The sequence below is a fragment of the Dipodomys spectabilis genome, unplaced genomic scaffold, assembly GCF_019054845.1.
Source record: "Dipodomys spectabilis isolate Male_0828 unplaced genomic scaffold, ASM1905484v1 ptg000061l, whole genome shotgun sequence".
Lineage (NCBI taxonomy): Eukaryota > Metazoa > Chordata > Mammalia > Rodentia > Heteromyidae > Dipodomys > Dipodomys spectabilis.
Window position 1 is genome coordinate 6,252,362 of NW_024870738.1, and position 16,622 is coordinate 6,268,983.

The 16,622-nt window shown below is 44.6% G+C and overlaps 1 protein-coding gene across 3 annotated transcripts in view; it reads right to left on the minus strand.

The window, feature by feature from the left end:
• Positions 1–8,058: 8,058 nt before the first annotated feature.
• The window catches only part of Rai2 (retinoic acid induced 2), a 62,811-nt gene continuing 54,247 nt past the window's right edge, over positions 8,059–16,622 (minus strand). For all 3 annotated transcript variants that reach the window (XM_042680490.1, XM_042680491.1, XM_042680489.1), the window contains exon 2: positions 8,059–10,047. In XM_042680490.1, the coding sequence (XP_042536424.1) occupies positions 8,437–10,023 (1,587 nt within the window). In that variant the 5' untranslated portion in view covers positions 10,024–10,047 and the 3' untranslated portion in view covers positions 8,059–8,436. The remainder of the gene's footprint in view (positions 10,048–16,622) is intronic.

The window sequence follows — 16,622 nt, forward strand, 5'->3', positions numbered from 1 at the left end:
CTTCTGGATTTACCCCTGAAGGAAGAGGAGAGTTGTATCCTGGGGCCTAATCTTAGAAGACCTGCTCATATTGAGGTCACAGTGTATGAGATAGCCAGTACCACAACTTGTTAATTACTAAAACCATTGTGGTGCCAGCATGGAGAGCTAAGAATAGAGCCATTGCCCGTGCCCAGTTCTGAAGCCATTTTAAGGTTCTAGGTGAAAGATGACGTGGGCTAGGTCAAGAATAGTAAGGGTTGAGGAAAGGAATGATGAATTTGAGGAAGACTGAGGCGATAAAGACAGTCAGATGGTGCATGGATGGTGAAGGTGGGCGAGAAGGCCTGGAGAACACACTCACTTTTTCCAGTTGGGTGACAGGAATTGGTTAGCAGTTAGAAAACTAGAAAGTAGAGTTGGATCTGGGGAAGGGGTGAGGATGGGAGAGGCTGGATTTGGTTTGGGGTTGGTGAGTATATGAGTTTCACCCTGTGAAGATGGCAGGTTGGAACGGGAGTGGGACATGACTGAGGATAGAAAGGAATGAGCATGATAAAGGTGTTGGAAATGAGCATGATAAACGATATGTGAGGTCACCAGAGGAGCATGCGGGCAGTATGAGAAGGGCTGCAGGCCTGGGACAAAAGAGCCCATGATAAAGAGACAAAGAGGAGAAGGAAGAGAGGTAGAAGAGCAGCAGCAGCATCGCAGGGTGCGGGGGGGGGGGGGGCGGCAAAAAGAATGTTGAGAAGTGGAAGGTAGGTTTTAGTGAGACACTGATTGGAACTTCAACAATGTGGAATTTGTTTTGCTCAAATGGACTCCGGTAAGTTTTAGCCTTTAGAGTCTCAACAAGTAGAAGCAAATAGAATAGGTAGGCTATACATGAAATGCCCCCAATATAGCTTCTTTTTCATCTGGTACTTGTATAAGTCACCATTGCTCAGGTCCAGAACAGACCTACTAGTGCTGGAGCCTGGGGCAGGAGCCAATAGAACCAAGTGATACATGAAAAAGTACAGAAGACACCATGGGTTACAATTCCATAAGCAAATCTTGAGGCTTGACCAGCTACCATATGCTGCAGAGCAAAAGTCAAGAACACTTGCTGTCCTACTCCATATGCCTGATATCAGTGAACTTCCCACCCAAGGGACAGAGACTACTACAACCAACAAAATAGGAGAAGCCTTCCTTTCCTATGTCCCTGTTCACATAGAAAAGCATGGGGAAAGAAGGAGCTGGACAGACCTCCCCCAGGACAGCACCGGGCTGGGTCTGGCAGAGGTGGAGAGAAGGCACTTGGCCAGGGAAACCAGGACTTACTTAAGGTTGTGGGCTAGTTGCTAGATGAGAGCCAGTGGGCTGGCTAATGGGGGCTTTCACAGCAAACTCTGCTGTCATGAAAGCAGAGAAGGGACAGGGTTGGAGGAGATTTTGCAAACAAAAACAAATTACATACATGGCAAATACAAGAACAAAACAGAAAAGGAGAGAGAAAGAGAGAGAGGCACTAGCAGGGAGTGGACACTGGAGGAGTCAGACAAGCCAATCCTGGCAAGAGACAAATAACCACCACCACCCCCCACCCAGTTCGAACCCCTGCTTTCCTGGACAGCCTGAAGGGCATCCTGTCATCCCAGCTAGGCCACTTGCCAGTGCCGCTAACAATGAGAAGTCAAGGAAAGGGTTCCTATGCCAAGATGGTTAATGCGTGTTTGAAAAGATTCTCATTGAAAACAGTTGCAATAAAAGGTTAGGGAGCTTAAAGAATTAGCCCTCCATTATCTGGTTCTTCCATTGCCTGCTGAGTTGCATTCCCTAGCCACACAAAGGAAATAGACTGCTCTCAGCCCCTCTCAAGTACCTCAGGAGCACCCATTCACTGGTGAATAGTTGATACTCCCTTGCCAAATAATGCTAACCATGTGCTAACATGATTTCCCCAGGGACTTCTGCCAGGCAAGACCTTGTTCCCTGGTTTTCATCAGTACTTGAAATCATAAAGCTATATTAAAAAAAATCAGTTGCTAACAAAAACCTGCTAAGTATGGGACCTCACACCCCACCACCACTACCACCCCGAACCCTGAATTCATGAGCACCTTTCAGCTTCAAGACTGATGTCCCGTGACTGGCAGGCTAAGTCTCTGTTTTGTGGGGGCAATGTGAAGGGGTTTCCTTATTATGCTGGGTTCCATGCTTCCCATATAAGGGGAGGAAATGAAGACTGGGAACCTGGTCTCCTAATTCGAGACCATATATGCCCTAATGTTCCTTATACCCCTGGATGTGATAGAAAACAAAATGGTGGAAGGCACATTGCCTTCAGAGCCCTGATGGAGGAGATGCCTGAAGCTGCACTATGGAAGCAACCACAATGTCACTATAGTGTATCTGTTCGTCTCTACCATGTGCACAGGCAAAGAGAAGGACAGATGACATCCCAGGTCACAGTGACTATTATTTTTTTAATAACAAAGACTTCTTTGTGAGATTTTTTTTTCTCTGAATTAGGAGGCCTGTGGCCACGTATAATTTCAATTCCAATAGAAAAAAGCTATAGGCCTTGGCAGGCATGGGGAATAATGGGCCTGGCAACATTCTGACAGTAAAGGTCACAAACCTGGAAATGTCAAAGAGGTGGGACTCAATGAAAAGTTAGGTGGAGTTATATTAATAATCATAAAAACAATCAAAGATGCCCCAGGGAAGGGGGGGTACATTAACACAGCTATCACTGATCAAAGGTAGAAATGAACTGTTCAATTCTAGGAAGTTTTGTTGGAATTCATAATTGGTTTCTATCTGATTTCTATCTGGGCTTATTTTGTTATTTTTTTAAAAGGTAATTTTATTGAGATAAAATTCACATACCATATAATTCATCCATTTCAAAGTATACAAATCAATGTTTTTGAAAGTAGATTCAGAGTTGCACACGATTGTCATAATTAGCTTAAGAACATTTTCTTTCACCTACCTGGAGTTCTTGACTCTTAAAAAGTACATGACTAAACTGAGGAAAGAGTAACCAAGATAAAAATACAAAAGGATAAGAAAGTAGAAATCCCAAAAGGGTGAGAAGAGCTGGGACTTCTAAGTTTACAAGAAGGAAGCTGCAGAAAGATCTGGTGCTTCAATTGAGAACGTCTCAAAGAGGAATGTTAGCTTTTGTTTCCATGAAAGACAGAACATCAGGATCATGGACTTAAGTAAAACATGAGGGAAAAGCATATGCTCCCTGACGATGCTTGCAAATCCCTGGATTATGCTTCCTTGAGATCAGATGGATGAACAGTCAGTTCTGAGTAATGGGTCCTTCCAGTTGCAATGTGTTTGCAAAATAATAGGTATCACTTCAGGGCTGGTAGAGTGCATGGTCTTTCTGTGAGGTGGGGTCATCCTCACTGGACCTCATCTTTTAGCTTCTTAGACAAGATGATTGAGGATCACTGGCACCGAATACTAGTTTCCTAATCAGTGAAGCCTCGTAGTAACAATTCTGAATATATGAATGGGGCAGAAAGCACAGGTGAAAATACCTCTTTCTGATTGGTTTACCACATTCATTGAAGAAGGATTTTTTTCTACTATAGGGCAGGATTTATTCTACCATAAGCCAGGTGTCTGATCCTAAGGCAGCGGTTCTGGATTGAGGTGACTTCACTCCCATCCCGAAGGACAAGGGCAATGTCTGGATACATTTTTGTCATCTTATGGGAAGAAGCTAAGGATACTGCTAAATAACTGGCAATGAATAAGACAGCACCCCACAACAGAGAATCATCCAACATCAAATGTCAGTAGTGCCCAGATTCAGCAACCAGGAGATAAATAACATTGTTCCTACTCCCCCAAACGTTGGTCTGTTCATTGTGATTGTTATCATCACCTGAAATAGACCTAGTGAAAATGTCTGCACTGAAGAAAACAAGCAAGTTTTTTATTTAAAGTGACCATAAAGAAAGCCACAATCCCAATACCATTTCAGACTGATGAATGGCACTATTGATGTAATAGTAGTTCATTTCCTTCTTATTAATTGCCTGGATGAATGCATCTTAAAATTTAAAACATTATTTAGTAGTGGAGAGACTGTTTCCAGGTGGTCATAACGAGCTTTATCAGTAGAAGGAACCTGCAGTTTTATCTGGGAGTTCCATAAAGTACAATTGGATGAAACATAACCCATAAGTTGAGTTAATACAATACAGCTTAGCAGCTTACCTCTCTTAATGGAGATTTGTTCATAACCTTAGCAGGGCATAGCTAGAATCTCACTTTGCCACAAGTCCTCTGGGCTAGCAACACTTGCAGGTGGATTATTTGCAATCTTTTGAAACTAATTTTTTCAAGAGCTCACATGTATCAAGTCACCCCATGTTAATTAAAAGAAATGATTGATTTAATAAGATGGCACCCCAGGGGCCTCAAATATACCCTATTTTGTGGCACTGATGTGGGAGGTGAGCTATTTGACCTGGTGGAAGTGAGCTGTTGTGGAAAACTGCCTTTTTATTTAATGAGGAGTAAAGTCTGCCAGAATGACCTCTAACACTTTTTTCCCTGCTGTTAAGGTTTTCAGCTTAGCAGCTTTTAAGTGTGGTTTTAAAGAGACTTGGTATCACCACCTTTCAGCTCCAAATCACCCCCTTTACCATTGTGCCAAGTGCCCTAGGCAGTCCAGTTAACTGGAATGGTCTTCCAAATAATTTGGAAAGAATCTATACTTCTGAATTGTCACTCACTCATACTGGGTTTTGCCCCTCAATGACTTACATTCCTGTGGCTTCATTGGGTTTCAGACCCAATATTTAAGAATATCACAAAGTACATATTTTTGACTTGTTGATGCTTAAGAACTGAAAGCCAAAACTCTTCTGAGCCTCAATTTCCTCCCTTGTAAAATGGAATCTAAATCCTTTCCTGCTCTGCTTTATTAATTGTGCTGTTTATGAAGATAATGAGCATGTGGGCATAGTCTCAGTAATTGGCTCTCTCCCTCCCTTCCTCTTTGCTTCCTTTTCCCTTCCTCCTTGCTTCCTTTTCCCTTCCTTCTTTCTTTTTTGCTTCGTTTTCACTATTACAGACTTTTTCCACGCTAAAAGTTTCATGGTTTTGACTTTGGATGCTAACAAATATTTGTCCTTACTTTAAAATTCTTTCTTAGATAAGATAGTAAATGTATCCTATCTGATTTTTTTTCTTTTTTTCTCCTTTAAGTCAACTAAATTTTGCTTTGTCAGAGGATTATTAACCCGGAATATGAATCATTATAACTTGGTCTAATTTTTCTTTATACCAGTTCAGCACCAAAGCCAGCTAAAGTCATGTTGCAAAGTCTAAACAAGTATCTACATTCCTAGGAATTGATCATGCTTCCTTTTAAAAACAACAACAACAACAACAAAAGGCTGATCTTTGGATTGGGTTGAAGCAAATTATTCAATCTCTTCAATGAAATTAAGCCAGGAAAAAAGGCCCTATGGAAAGCCTATGTGACTGAAACCTAAAAGTAGCCTACCTGGAGACAGTTTTGAGGGATGAAGACGTAATAGTGACCCTAGCTGGCTGAATCAACCCAAACAATGATGGGCTTTGGCAATTTGCTACTGACCCAGTTCTTGAGCCCTTTGGTGATCATATTCTTCATACTAGAACCACAAAAGACTGCAAACCTCTGGCTTGGGAGGGACAATGCAACTAAATTATCATGAATCCCAGGCTTACTCGGGTCACAGCAATGGGCCCTTTGGGACCTTTGCCTTCTCCTTATCTCCTAGCCCACAAGTAACCAAGTGGATAGGATTCCAGTTTCCACTGAAGGCTGGGAAGGTGGCAAGCACAGAGTGGTTGCCTCCATGGCATAGTCCTGCCCCCAGCACAATATATACTGTGGGCAGCCTTCACCTATCTCGATGGGTATGTCTCTCAGCAGGACCACCAGTGCCCACAGCCACCACTTCCCATCAGTGATGAATGGCAAGGAGCGGATGTAGGGGTGGCTGGGTGTGATGAGGAGGCCTCCTGTTCCAGGAAGCTATCTGGAACTCCCACTGCCTCAATACCCAATGCCGGCTGTGAAGCCCGGTCTTTCTCCTTCAACCAGGGCTGCCACTTGAAGACAGAAGGGCATCTCCAGTACAACAAAGGGAAATTCGTGGCTTGAGGTTTATAAGGTAATAAAAGAAAGCAGGCTACGCATGCTTTCTTTTCCTCTTGTATGTCTCTCAAGTCTTAAGCTTTGCTTCTAAAGACAAATTGCAAGCTTTGTTCTCCAAATCCAGCGAAGTAGTTTCAATCCATTGTGAAAGACATGGGCCCTTCTGGCTAGGATAGAAAGGCTGTCCACTGCTGTGTGGCAGCGAATTCTACCACAATTCTGGGGAGAAAAGACAGCAGGCAAATGGAACACACTAGTCCCTAGGCACATTTGTATTTCATTTGAAAATAGAATGCATGTGCCATATTCGGGAAACGCTGTCAGAAATCCACAGTGGGAACAAAATGGAAAAAAAAAGAAAAGACTTGCACCATGTAGAAACTGAAAAGATGAAGTCCAGCTGATACTATAGAAAGAGAGTAGTTAGACGAGAAATGGCTATTTGGTTCTATTTTGAAAAAGAAAACCATACTTGGACAAAGAAATTGTAACAACACAGCAAAAAGAAAAAGAGCAGGGGAGAGAAACTCCACTCCGGTTGTATGATACAGGACCAGCTAAAACTGGAACGCACTACACAGAGAGCTGGTAATAAAAGAACAGTCTCGAAACTGCTTTTCCTCCTGTTCATGTTCGCAGGAACAGCTGGATACATACTAATTGCAAGAAGTGAAAGAAAGAGCTTTAAGTTTAAAAGCAGGCATGCACTAATCAGTCTCTCACCAGCACAGTTTCAGACACAAGTGTGATATGCCACCTCGCAGGTCTATTTTAAACACCAGCTCACACTTTCTCATTTGTGTAGGTGGCTTTATGTTGTCAGGGGAAAAACAACACACACAGCCCTCTCCTTCCAACTGCGTTGCTTCCGTCCATCAAGAAATGTCTTAACCAGTGCTTCTCAGCCTCAGCAATACAGTTCATTCTTTGTGGTGGGGGTTTGTCTCAGGCATTAGCAGGACCCCTGATCTCTACCCTCTACATGCCAGCTCCCTCAGTGTGAAAACCCGAAGTGTCTGCAAACATTGCTTTTCCCCCACATATACCCTGGGGGGGACATTAGAAGCCCACTAGACTAACTTCACAAAGAACTACTTTCTCATCCTTCCCTGATTCCCACCCTAAACAGCTCCAACCAAAGCAGAGAAAACATATGATATATCTAAATCTACCAGCAACCCAGGCTTTCTTTTTATTCGGAATGGATTCAACAATACTTTTGACTTGAAGATCTGCAACCATTATTATCGAGGTAGTCCAGGTTGCCCTTGATCTTAAAATTCTCCTACCTCAGCCTCCCAAGTGCTGTAATTACCTGGCTAAGTTACTTTTGCTTTTAGAGACTTGCTTCAGGACATAGAGAATTCTGAGAATTCAACACACTCAAGGGCAGTGTGAACCAGAAGGGGTCTCTAGGAACTGGAACTCACCTCCATATCTTCTTTCTTTGCAGTTTTACAAATTAAACAAACCTCAAGGCCTAGAGGTGAGGTGACTCTGCCGAGGCCATACGTATTCTTAATTGTCCTTTCCTAAGGTAATAACTCTCAGTATGCCTGAAGAGCTTAGGTCTTTAAACATAGATAACTTTACGGCTCTGTAAAAAATCATGCCAGTTAAGGAACGCACTTTTTTTTTTTTTTTTTGGTCGGTTGTGGGGCTTGAACTCTGGGCCCGGGTGCTGTCCCTCATCTCTTCAGCTCAAGGTGAGCACTCTACTACTTTGAGCCACAAGGCCACTTCCGGCTTTCTAGTGGTTAATTGGAGTTAAGAGTCTCATGGACTTTCCTGCCCAGGCTGGCTTTGAACAGTGATCCTGAGATCTCAGCCTCCTGAGTAGCTAGAATTATAGGCATGAGTCACCAGCACCCAGCACGCAAATTTTTTAAATGACAGAATACAGCAACCAATTAGTGCAAACAAACATTTATTGTGAAATATTCATCCTACCCTTTATTAGGTATTACATCATCAAAGCACTTTGTGGCAAGGAAAATAGCTTTTTAACCCCCTCTGATTCACCCAATATTCCATTAAAGCTGCAAAAAATGTGCAATCTGCTTGAAAAATAGGTTGCTCTTATTTACTCATTTGTGAAAAGTCAAAAATTAAAAAAAAAAAGAAAATGATACTAGCTTACAGGGCCTCTAGAGCCAATTCACCTTTCTGCTTCCCACCTACTCCCCCAAATAATTAACAAAGATACTTTGTTCTAAATGCCTTTAAAAAAAAAAACCAATGCACCTTTTCCCATGTGATCATCATAAAAAAATTTTCAAAACCATTATTCATTTTCTTGGAAAAAAGGTGGCCAGCCGTTGTTTTTTAATTGGGAGCATATGTATTTCCTGGGAGTTCACTTTCTTTAACTTTATGCCCCGGTTTTTGATGGGTTTCCTATGGGACTCCATGTTACCTAGGGATTCTTCTCCTTGTGTGTTGATGTCATAGCCCTGAAGCACAGAGTCTTCTCTTTTGAAGGAGAAGTTTTTGGTAGACACCCCTGAGAGGCCTTTGATCTTGCCACAGAAGATGGTAGGCATGGTGTCTTCAACCGAGACAATGACCTTGGCTGCCTGGGATTCGCTTACAACCTCAGTGTTATTTTCAGCTTTGACATCACTGCTGGGGTAGCTGGGCTGGCTGACCATCTCCACAGCATTGCTTTTGCTGCTGTGGCTATCCATCATGGCTGAAGCCTCAGGGGGCATGGCAGGGGCAAAGGGCATTTCCATGCCACTGGGAAGTTTCTCCATCACAGGGTGACCTGGGTTTGTGGGCCCACTGCTGTTATACAATGTCTCAGGGGGAGGCTCAGACTTCCGGTGGGCTGCCAGTGACAGGTCTAGGGCTGTATCCTCTTGGAAGATTGGGGGACTGGCTTCACCAGTCTTGAGCCAGGGCACTGACTTCATGGAAAGATCCAGAGCTTCGTTCTCACTTCCCATCTTGATGACGGTGTGGCGGCTGAGCTGGTAGTACTCCTTTGGCTGGAGGATGTCTAGGGGCTTCAGTTCATCCTTTTCCAGAGAGGTCTGAGTGCCTTTAAATGAAGGCAGGCTGAAGGAAGATGGAGGCTTGGGGAAACTGGAGCTGAACTTGGCTTCTGAATTCTGGGGTACTGGGATGGGGATGGGAATAGGGACGGGCACTGGCAATGGCACAATCACAGGGTAGGGCACCAAGAGGGTAGCTGGTGGGACCAAGGGAGACAAGGGGGAGCTGAATGGTTGTGGGGGCACTGGGGCATAGCCAGGAGGAGGCTGGCAGGGTGGGGGGCCAAGAGAGCCCTGGGAAGGGAATAAATTCTGGAGCACAGTTTCAAATGGCAGTGTAGGCTCCTGTGGCTGGCTGGGGATCCTCAGGTCCAGAAGCTGGGGCTGGGCCTCGGGGTCCTCAGCCCCCTGGAAGAGGTTGTTATGGATAGCACTGGAGGAGCACGGGGCCTCCTGTGGCAGGACCAGAGGGGAGTTGAGGTGCTGGAAAACGTGCTGCTCCAACACCACAGGCAGCTGCACGGGGCCCTGTGTGGTCATGACGTAGGTGGCGTTGGCATTAGGGTTGAGCTCTGGTGCCGAGCCGCCCTCTACCTGCATGTGAATGGGCATCACCACTGGGCTCTCCCCGAGGCACAGGGGCTGCAGCACAGTGGCTGCCACCTTCAGAGCCATGCCGCTCTGGGACTCAGCAGGGGGGTTGAGGATGGATGGGGCTGGCACAGTCACCAAGGCCTTCTTTACCAGATCAGTAGAGTTGATGTTCCAGGCCTCTGTGGTGATCAGCTGGGCCATGCCATTCTCCAGTCTGTTATTGGCCAAGGTTGGAGGGGAGTCGGTCATGTCCATGGAGAGGTTCTGAGACTGCAGGTCATCCATCACTCAGCTCTGATGACTCTTGGCCTGCAACACAGTACATACAACATGAATCTTCCTGAAGACACGGCAATTACCACCAGAGCGCTCCCCCCTCGAAGACTTTCCATAGCTTAGTTAACCCGGGAGCACATTCCAGCTCGCTAGGTAGGCATAAGCATTCTAGAGATTGCCGAATATAAACGAACACAATCCATATACTCTGCTGTGCTTAGAGAGACCTGGTTTAATAAAAACCCAGAAGATGAAGTCTCCAAATAGCTAAGCACTGTTAAATGGGATGTTTTTTGTTTTATTTATTTTTTTTTGCCAGTCATGGGGCCTGAACTCTGGGCCTGGGTGCTGTCCCTCAGCTCTTCAGCTCAAGGCTAGCGCTCTACCACTTGAGCCACAGCACCACTTCCAGCCTTTTCTGCTTATGTGGTGCTGAGGAATGGAACCCAGGGCCTCATGCATGCAAGGCAAGCACTCTACCATTGAGCCACCTTCCCAGCCCCAAATGGGTTTTGTCTAATACTCAGCTTACATGTTTAGCCCTCAACAAAAACAAATTTCCATGCCCATTGTTATGTCAGACTCTTAAGATATGCAAAGATTTCATTCACTCACATTCTAATAAGCAGCAAAGACTTATTTTTCCCTTAAGGAAAAATGAAACCTTGTCACATTTAAATATTCTATGAATATGGAATGGGACATCACATATCTCTTTGTAGCCATAATTATGGAATTATTTTTAAATTATGGAAATGCTCAGGAAGCATTTCAAAAAGTCTTTGGAGCAGTAATTCTCACAAAGGACTTTGCCGAGTGGAGCAATGGTACATTAACACACTAGCTCCCTCTGACGAGTGACAGCTTCCTTCCTCCTGAAAAGCCACTCAGCGCATGGTGAAGGTGGGATGACTTGCAAGAAATGATGGCTGGCTCCAGTGTCACTTTCCCAATCATCACATCTGTCTGACCTGTGGCCTAGCCCAACATCAACTGCCTAGAGGAGGGGGTGTGGATGAGTCTAAGACTGGAGAAATGGAATGGTTACTAGAAACCAAAACTTCTCCAAAGTGTGAGGCATTTTCACAATATCTGAGGCACTTCCCCAAGACCCAGAGCCACCTCCTGGTGAGGCCAAGGTTACCCAGCAAGTGTGCTTCCTGGAGGAAGCAAGGCTGCAGCTGTGATATGGCTCTCCATGGAAACGCGTCCATATTTAGCCTTGTTGCCATGGAGAAGGCAGGCACCATGTCTAACTCAGGGATCTGTGCAGCCCTGGAGTCTGGTTGGGCTCAATAATAATTCAATAATCCTCCGTTTCCCTAGGCAAGCCTGGGGCAACTCAGATTCTTGACCTCCCTGTATTGCTTGTGTAGACTTGAGTCCTGTGGTCATCTTGTCCTCCTTTCCTCCCCTGCACATCGTCAACACAGCCTCTCACACCAGAAAGACAGGTGGCTCAGCACCCCAGAGGGCTAGAAATAAATAAATAATTATCTTGCTACAGAAAGGCAGCTTTAACAAATGAACAACTCCATCATATCGCCAGGCAATCAACGTATGTCAAATGCACAGAACAAGGGGAGTTTCTCTGAGGCAGGCGTGAGCAGGGGAAGGATACTGTGCAAACACCTTTGTGGAGAGCAACTGGTGGGTCACGACGTTGGCAGGGGGCACTGGAATGCCTCCAGAGCCTGTCTTCTTATGGGCACCATGGCCTCTGGAAACCACAAGGTGACCCAGCATGCAACACAGTCATCCCCTTTGAGCAGAGTCGGGAAGCAATTTTCTTCCCAAAAGCCTGAAGGGGCTTGCCCCAGGTCAAGGGTACTTCTTTTTTTGGGGGGAGGGAGGATAGGGTATAATCATTGCCTATAATTTTTAAAAGAAAACAAAACAGAGAACAGATATCATGCTTATCGTGATGCTGAGTGATTTGCTCAGCCCAAGATCAGTGCTTCTTGATTCTGCCCAGAAAACATCACCCTTCCAACACATCACTCATTTGGACATGTGTGCCAGCATGTGTACTTCATTTGCTAAATGCTCACTGCATGCTAGCACTTTGCTGAGGTCCAGAGTTGAAACGGTGAGGGAGACAAAGGTCCCTGCTTTCATGGAGGTTAAAATCTAGTGAAGGTGCACACGTCTTTGATCACATTTGTCAGTACAAGGGGGCATGTCAGAAGAAGTGGAAAAAAACAGCAGGGCAATTCTTTGTGGTACTGACACAAAGTTATTTTTTTTTATTTTATTTTTTATTGAGAAGGTGATGGGCTGAGAGGTTACAGCTCCATAAGTAAGGCAATAAGTACATTTGTGTTTTCTTTGTTTTTGTTTTGGTTGCTCATGGGGCCTGAATTCTGGGCCTGGGCACTGTACCTTAGCTCTTCAGCTCAAGGCTAGCACTGTACCAACTGAGCCACAGCACCACTTCTGGCGTTTTCTGCTTATGTGGTGCTGAAGAATCAAACCCAGGGCCTCGTGCATGCAAGGTGAGCACTCTACCACTGAGCCACCTTCCCAGTCCAGCAAATGTGCTTTTGATCATTGTTACTCCATCCTTCTTTCTCTCCCACTTACCTCTCCCTCTCCTCCCGCCCCAATGTTCATTGTGACACACAGTTCTTAAAGAGGTTCGCAAGTGAACCTCTTCCCCCCAAAGAGTCTAACCTGTCCCTCCCAGTAGCCAGAACCCTCAGGGAGGGATTTTAAAAAAGCTGAAGGGAAGGTGGGGTGGAAATGATGAGGACAAGAACAGCAATGGCCAGCGAGGTCACCTGTGGCCGGCCATCCATGCAAGACAAATGCTGATGGTGAAAGGCAACTCAGTAGAAGTTAAGACACATTTCCAAGCCAGGCAACAGTGGCTCATGTCTGCAATCCTGGCTACTCAAAGAGCTGAGATCTGAAGATCGTAGTTTGAAGCCAGCCTGGCAGAAAACTCCATGGACTCTGATCTCCAATTAACCAGAATAAAAAGCTGGAAGTGAATCTGGTTCAAGTGATAGAGTGCCAGCATAGAATGAAAAACCTAAAAGCCGAGTGTCGGTGTGTCACGCTTGTAATCCTAGCTACCCAGGAGGCTGAGATCTGAGGATGGCAGTCCAAAGCCAGCCCGGGCAGGAAAGTCCATGACTCTTATCTCCAATAAACCCACCAGAAAACCAGAAGTGGCAATGTGGCTCAAGTGGTAGAGCACTTGCTTTAAGCTGAAGAGTTGAGGGACAGCGTCCAGAGTTCAAGCCCCATGACTGAAAAATATCTAAACAAAAAAAAAAAAAAACACTAAAAATTCCTTGACCCTGAGTTTAAGCCCCAATACTGGCATAAGTGCTCTTGCACACACACACACACACACATATGTATATGTGTGTGTGTGTGTGTGTGTGTGTGTGTGTGAGTGGGTGTGTGTGTATATATGCATGTGTATGTGTGTGCCACCTTTGGGTTTCCTGTGAGGCTAGGATTATTCCTAGATTGCTTTTCCATGATGACTGCTCTCTTTCCTTCTGGAAGCCTCTCTCTTCCTGCCTGGTCCAGATGTAAGCCTACTAACTGCTCTAGAATCCTCCTACATAGAGGTGGGGGGTACTTTGCTGGGGCAGACTGTCTCCTGAAGGCCTCTGTTCCTCTCACAGAAGGCAAGTATTAACATGTACTGAGCAGAGGTGCTGAGAACTTCCTATGCATTACCTCACTCGAGCCTTAGCATAATCCTTTCCTCCCCAGGCCCTCCCCTGTCCTCCTCACTGGAATTCTTGTCCTTAAGGAATGCAGCCTCATGTGGCTTTGACTGTGTGTCTGGAGGGCTGGTGGAGCATCTTCTCAACCTACTTCTAGGTTATAAGATGGCCACAAGGCCCCTGGTCTGAAGTAGCAAAAGTTTAAAGTGATTACGTGGGGAGGGCTCATAGCAACTCAATCTGAGCGGCTATTGGTTCTCGAAGGCCCTGTGGAGCTCTTGGGATTATTAGAGTGAGGTCACATGGAAGGAAGGCACACCTCCTGATCTAGATTAAGCTTCACATCTTCCATAAGCCTCTAAAACTTGAGGTGTTTGGAGGAGTCAGGGCCCCAAATGTGACCCACTTTGATCTTCTACATTTTGGTTTGTGTAATTTAGTTTTTCATTATTCTCTTTATCTTTTTTTTTTTTGGTCAGTTGTGGTGCCTGAACTCTGGGCCTGGGCGCTGTCCCTCAGCTCTTCAGCTCAAGGCTAGCGCTCTACATTTGAGCCGCAACACCACTTCTGGCTTTTTCCTGCATATGTGATGCTGAGGAATCGAACCCAGGGCCTCATACATGCAAGGCATGCACTCTACCACAGAGCCACCTTCCCAGCCCTCATTATTATCTTTAAATAGTCATACAAAGCAGATTATGAATACAACACATCTTGATCCATGTCACCTCTTTCAACATTTTCATCCATCCTTCCCCTACCCTTCCTTTACTCTTCTTGATTTTGGTTTCTTCCCTTAAAATAGTAATTTCTTAAATAATTTGCCATGAAACATTTTTTTTTTTTGTCGGTCGTGGGTCTTGAAGTCTGGGCCTGGGCGCTGTCCCTCAGCTCTTCAGCTCAAGTAGAACACTCTACCTCTTGAGCCACAGCACCACTTCTGGTTTTCTGGTAGTTTATTGCAGATAAGAGTCTCACGGTATAACCCTTGTTTTCACTGTGTTTGATGTTGGTATAATTTGTGGAGGGGAAGGGAAAAGGATACAGGTGGACCCATTGCAACAATGCGGGGCGTGGGGGGACGGATTGGAAGGAATTGGAAGGGGAAACAAAGGAGGAGGCAACAGTGCTTGATAAGAAATGTACTCATTACCTTGCCCGTGTAATTGTAACCCCCCTGTATGGTATTTTCACAAAAAAAGAAAAAAGAGTTGCACAGACTTTCCTGCCTAGGCTGGCTTTGAACCGTGATCCTCAGATCTCAGCCTCCTGAGTAGCTAGGATTACAGGTGTGAATACTCCGCCCTTCCCCCCTCCTGTGCCTGGCTGCCATGACACATTCTGAGACCCAGTATTGACCTATTTCATCATTGTGTGAATACCACAGAGCATGCATTCACAAAGCAACATGACTGTGACATTATCATCTAGTGATAATACTCGGTGGCTCACGCCTATAATCCTAGCTACACAGGAGGTTGAGATCTGAGGAACTCAGTTCAAAACCAGCCCAGGCAGGGAAATCCATGAGACTCTTATCACCAATAAACCATCAGAAAACCAGAAGTGGTTCTGTGGCTCAAATGGTAGAGCGCTCACCTTGAGCTGAAGAGCTAAGGGACAGCACCCAGGCCTAGAGTTCAAGCCCCACATCTAACAAAAAAAAAAAAAAAATCACACAGGACCACCATGCTATTGTGGTTTGTCATTCTCTATAGCATTGGTGTGTGGCCCATGCGTGGATCCCCACACCATGAGAGGTAGTCATTGTCCCTTCTTGCAAGACTTGCTAAAAACCTCTGCTAAGAATTCTGTCCCTTGCCATCCACACTATTCTAGGCTATGTTTTATCCAGTATTATATCCTCAATGAATGACCTAATTCTGTATAAAATTCACTAGATACTTGCTGTGAGCCAAACAAGAGAAGCATAATTTTTTGTCCTTTAATACAATGTACATATGGTTTCACCATCCAGGATCTAGGATACACTCAGTGTCTAAGAAGTAATTCCAACTGGGTAAAAAATGGTTTTCTCTCCCCATAGGATGCAATAATTGTCAATTACTTGCGCCAGTGATTAAATTTTCTGAGCTTTAAACATCAGCACAGGGCCTTTTTTTCAACAGTGCTGTGAACATAATTACCACATGAATGTATTCCCAAATTGGTTAAAATATGAAGAATACACAAAATAGTCACTGGCCTTATGGTTGGTTGCCTTTTACATGCAGATATCTACTCATTCTCCCAAAAGAATATGACTTTTCACATTAACATTGGAAACAAGGTCCCCCATACACTACTTTATCTATTAAAACTGTAGTCGTCACAGGGAGATTAACAGAGACCATTATTTGTGAGGATGGGAAGTGGCTATGGGAAAGTCCTAGTGGAAAGAACAGAGTGCAGTATTAGGCCTGATCTGATATTGGTGAAGCAAGGATGAAGAGAGGTGCAGTAACTTCAACTAGCCATTGACACCAAGGACTTTAAGATCTTCCTGAGGAAAGTCTATACCTTAAGGTGCCATAAAAATTATTTATATGGGGGGAGGGAGGAGTTGGGGAGGTGGGGAGGGAAGGGATGGTAGGGGAAAAACAAAGGAGGAGGTAACAATGCTTGATAGGAAATATATTCATTACCCTATTCATGTAATTGTGACCCCTCTGTACAGTATTTTTACAATCAAAATATATATGGAAAAATGTTTATGTTTATTTTATCATCTCATCATTTTAAATGATCATTTTTCTATTTTTATGTTATATGTAAGGAATAACTCCTTTTTGTGTGTGCTAGTCCTGGAGCTTAAATTCAGGGTCTGGGCAATGTTACTGAGCTTTTTGCTCAAGGCCAGCACCCTACCACTGAGCCACAGACTCACTTTCACTTTTTTTTGTTAATTAATTGGATATCAGA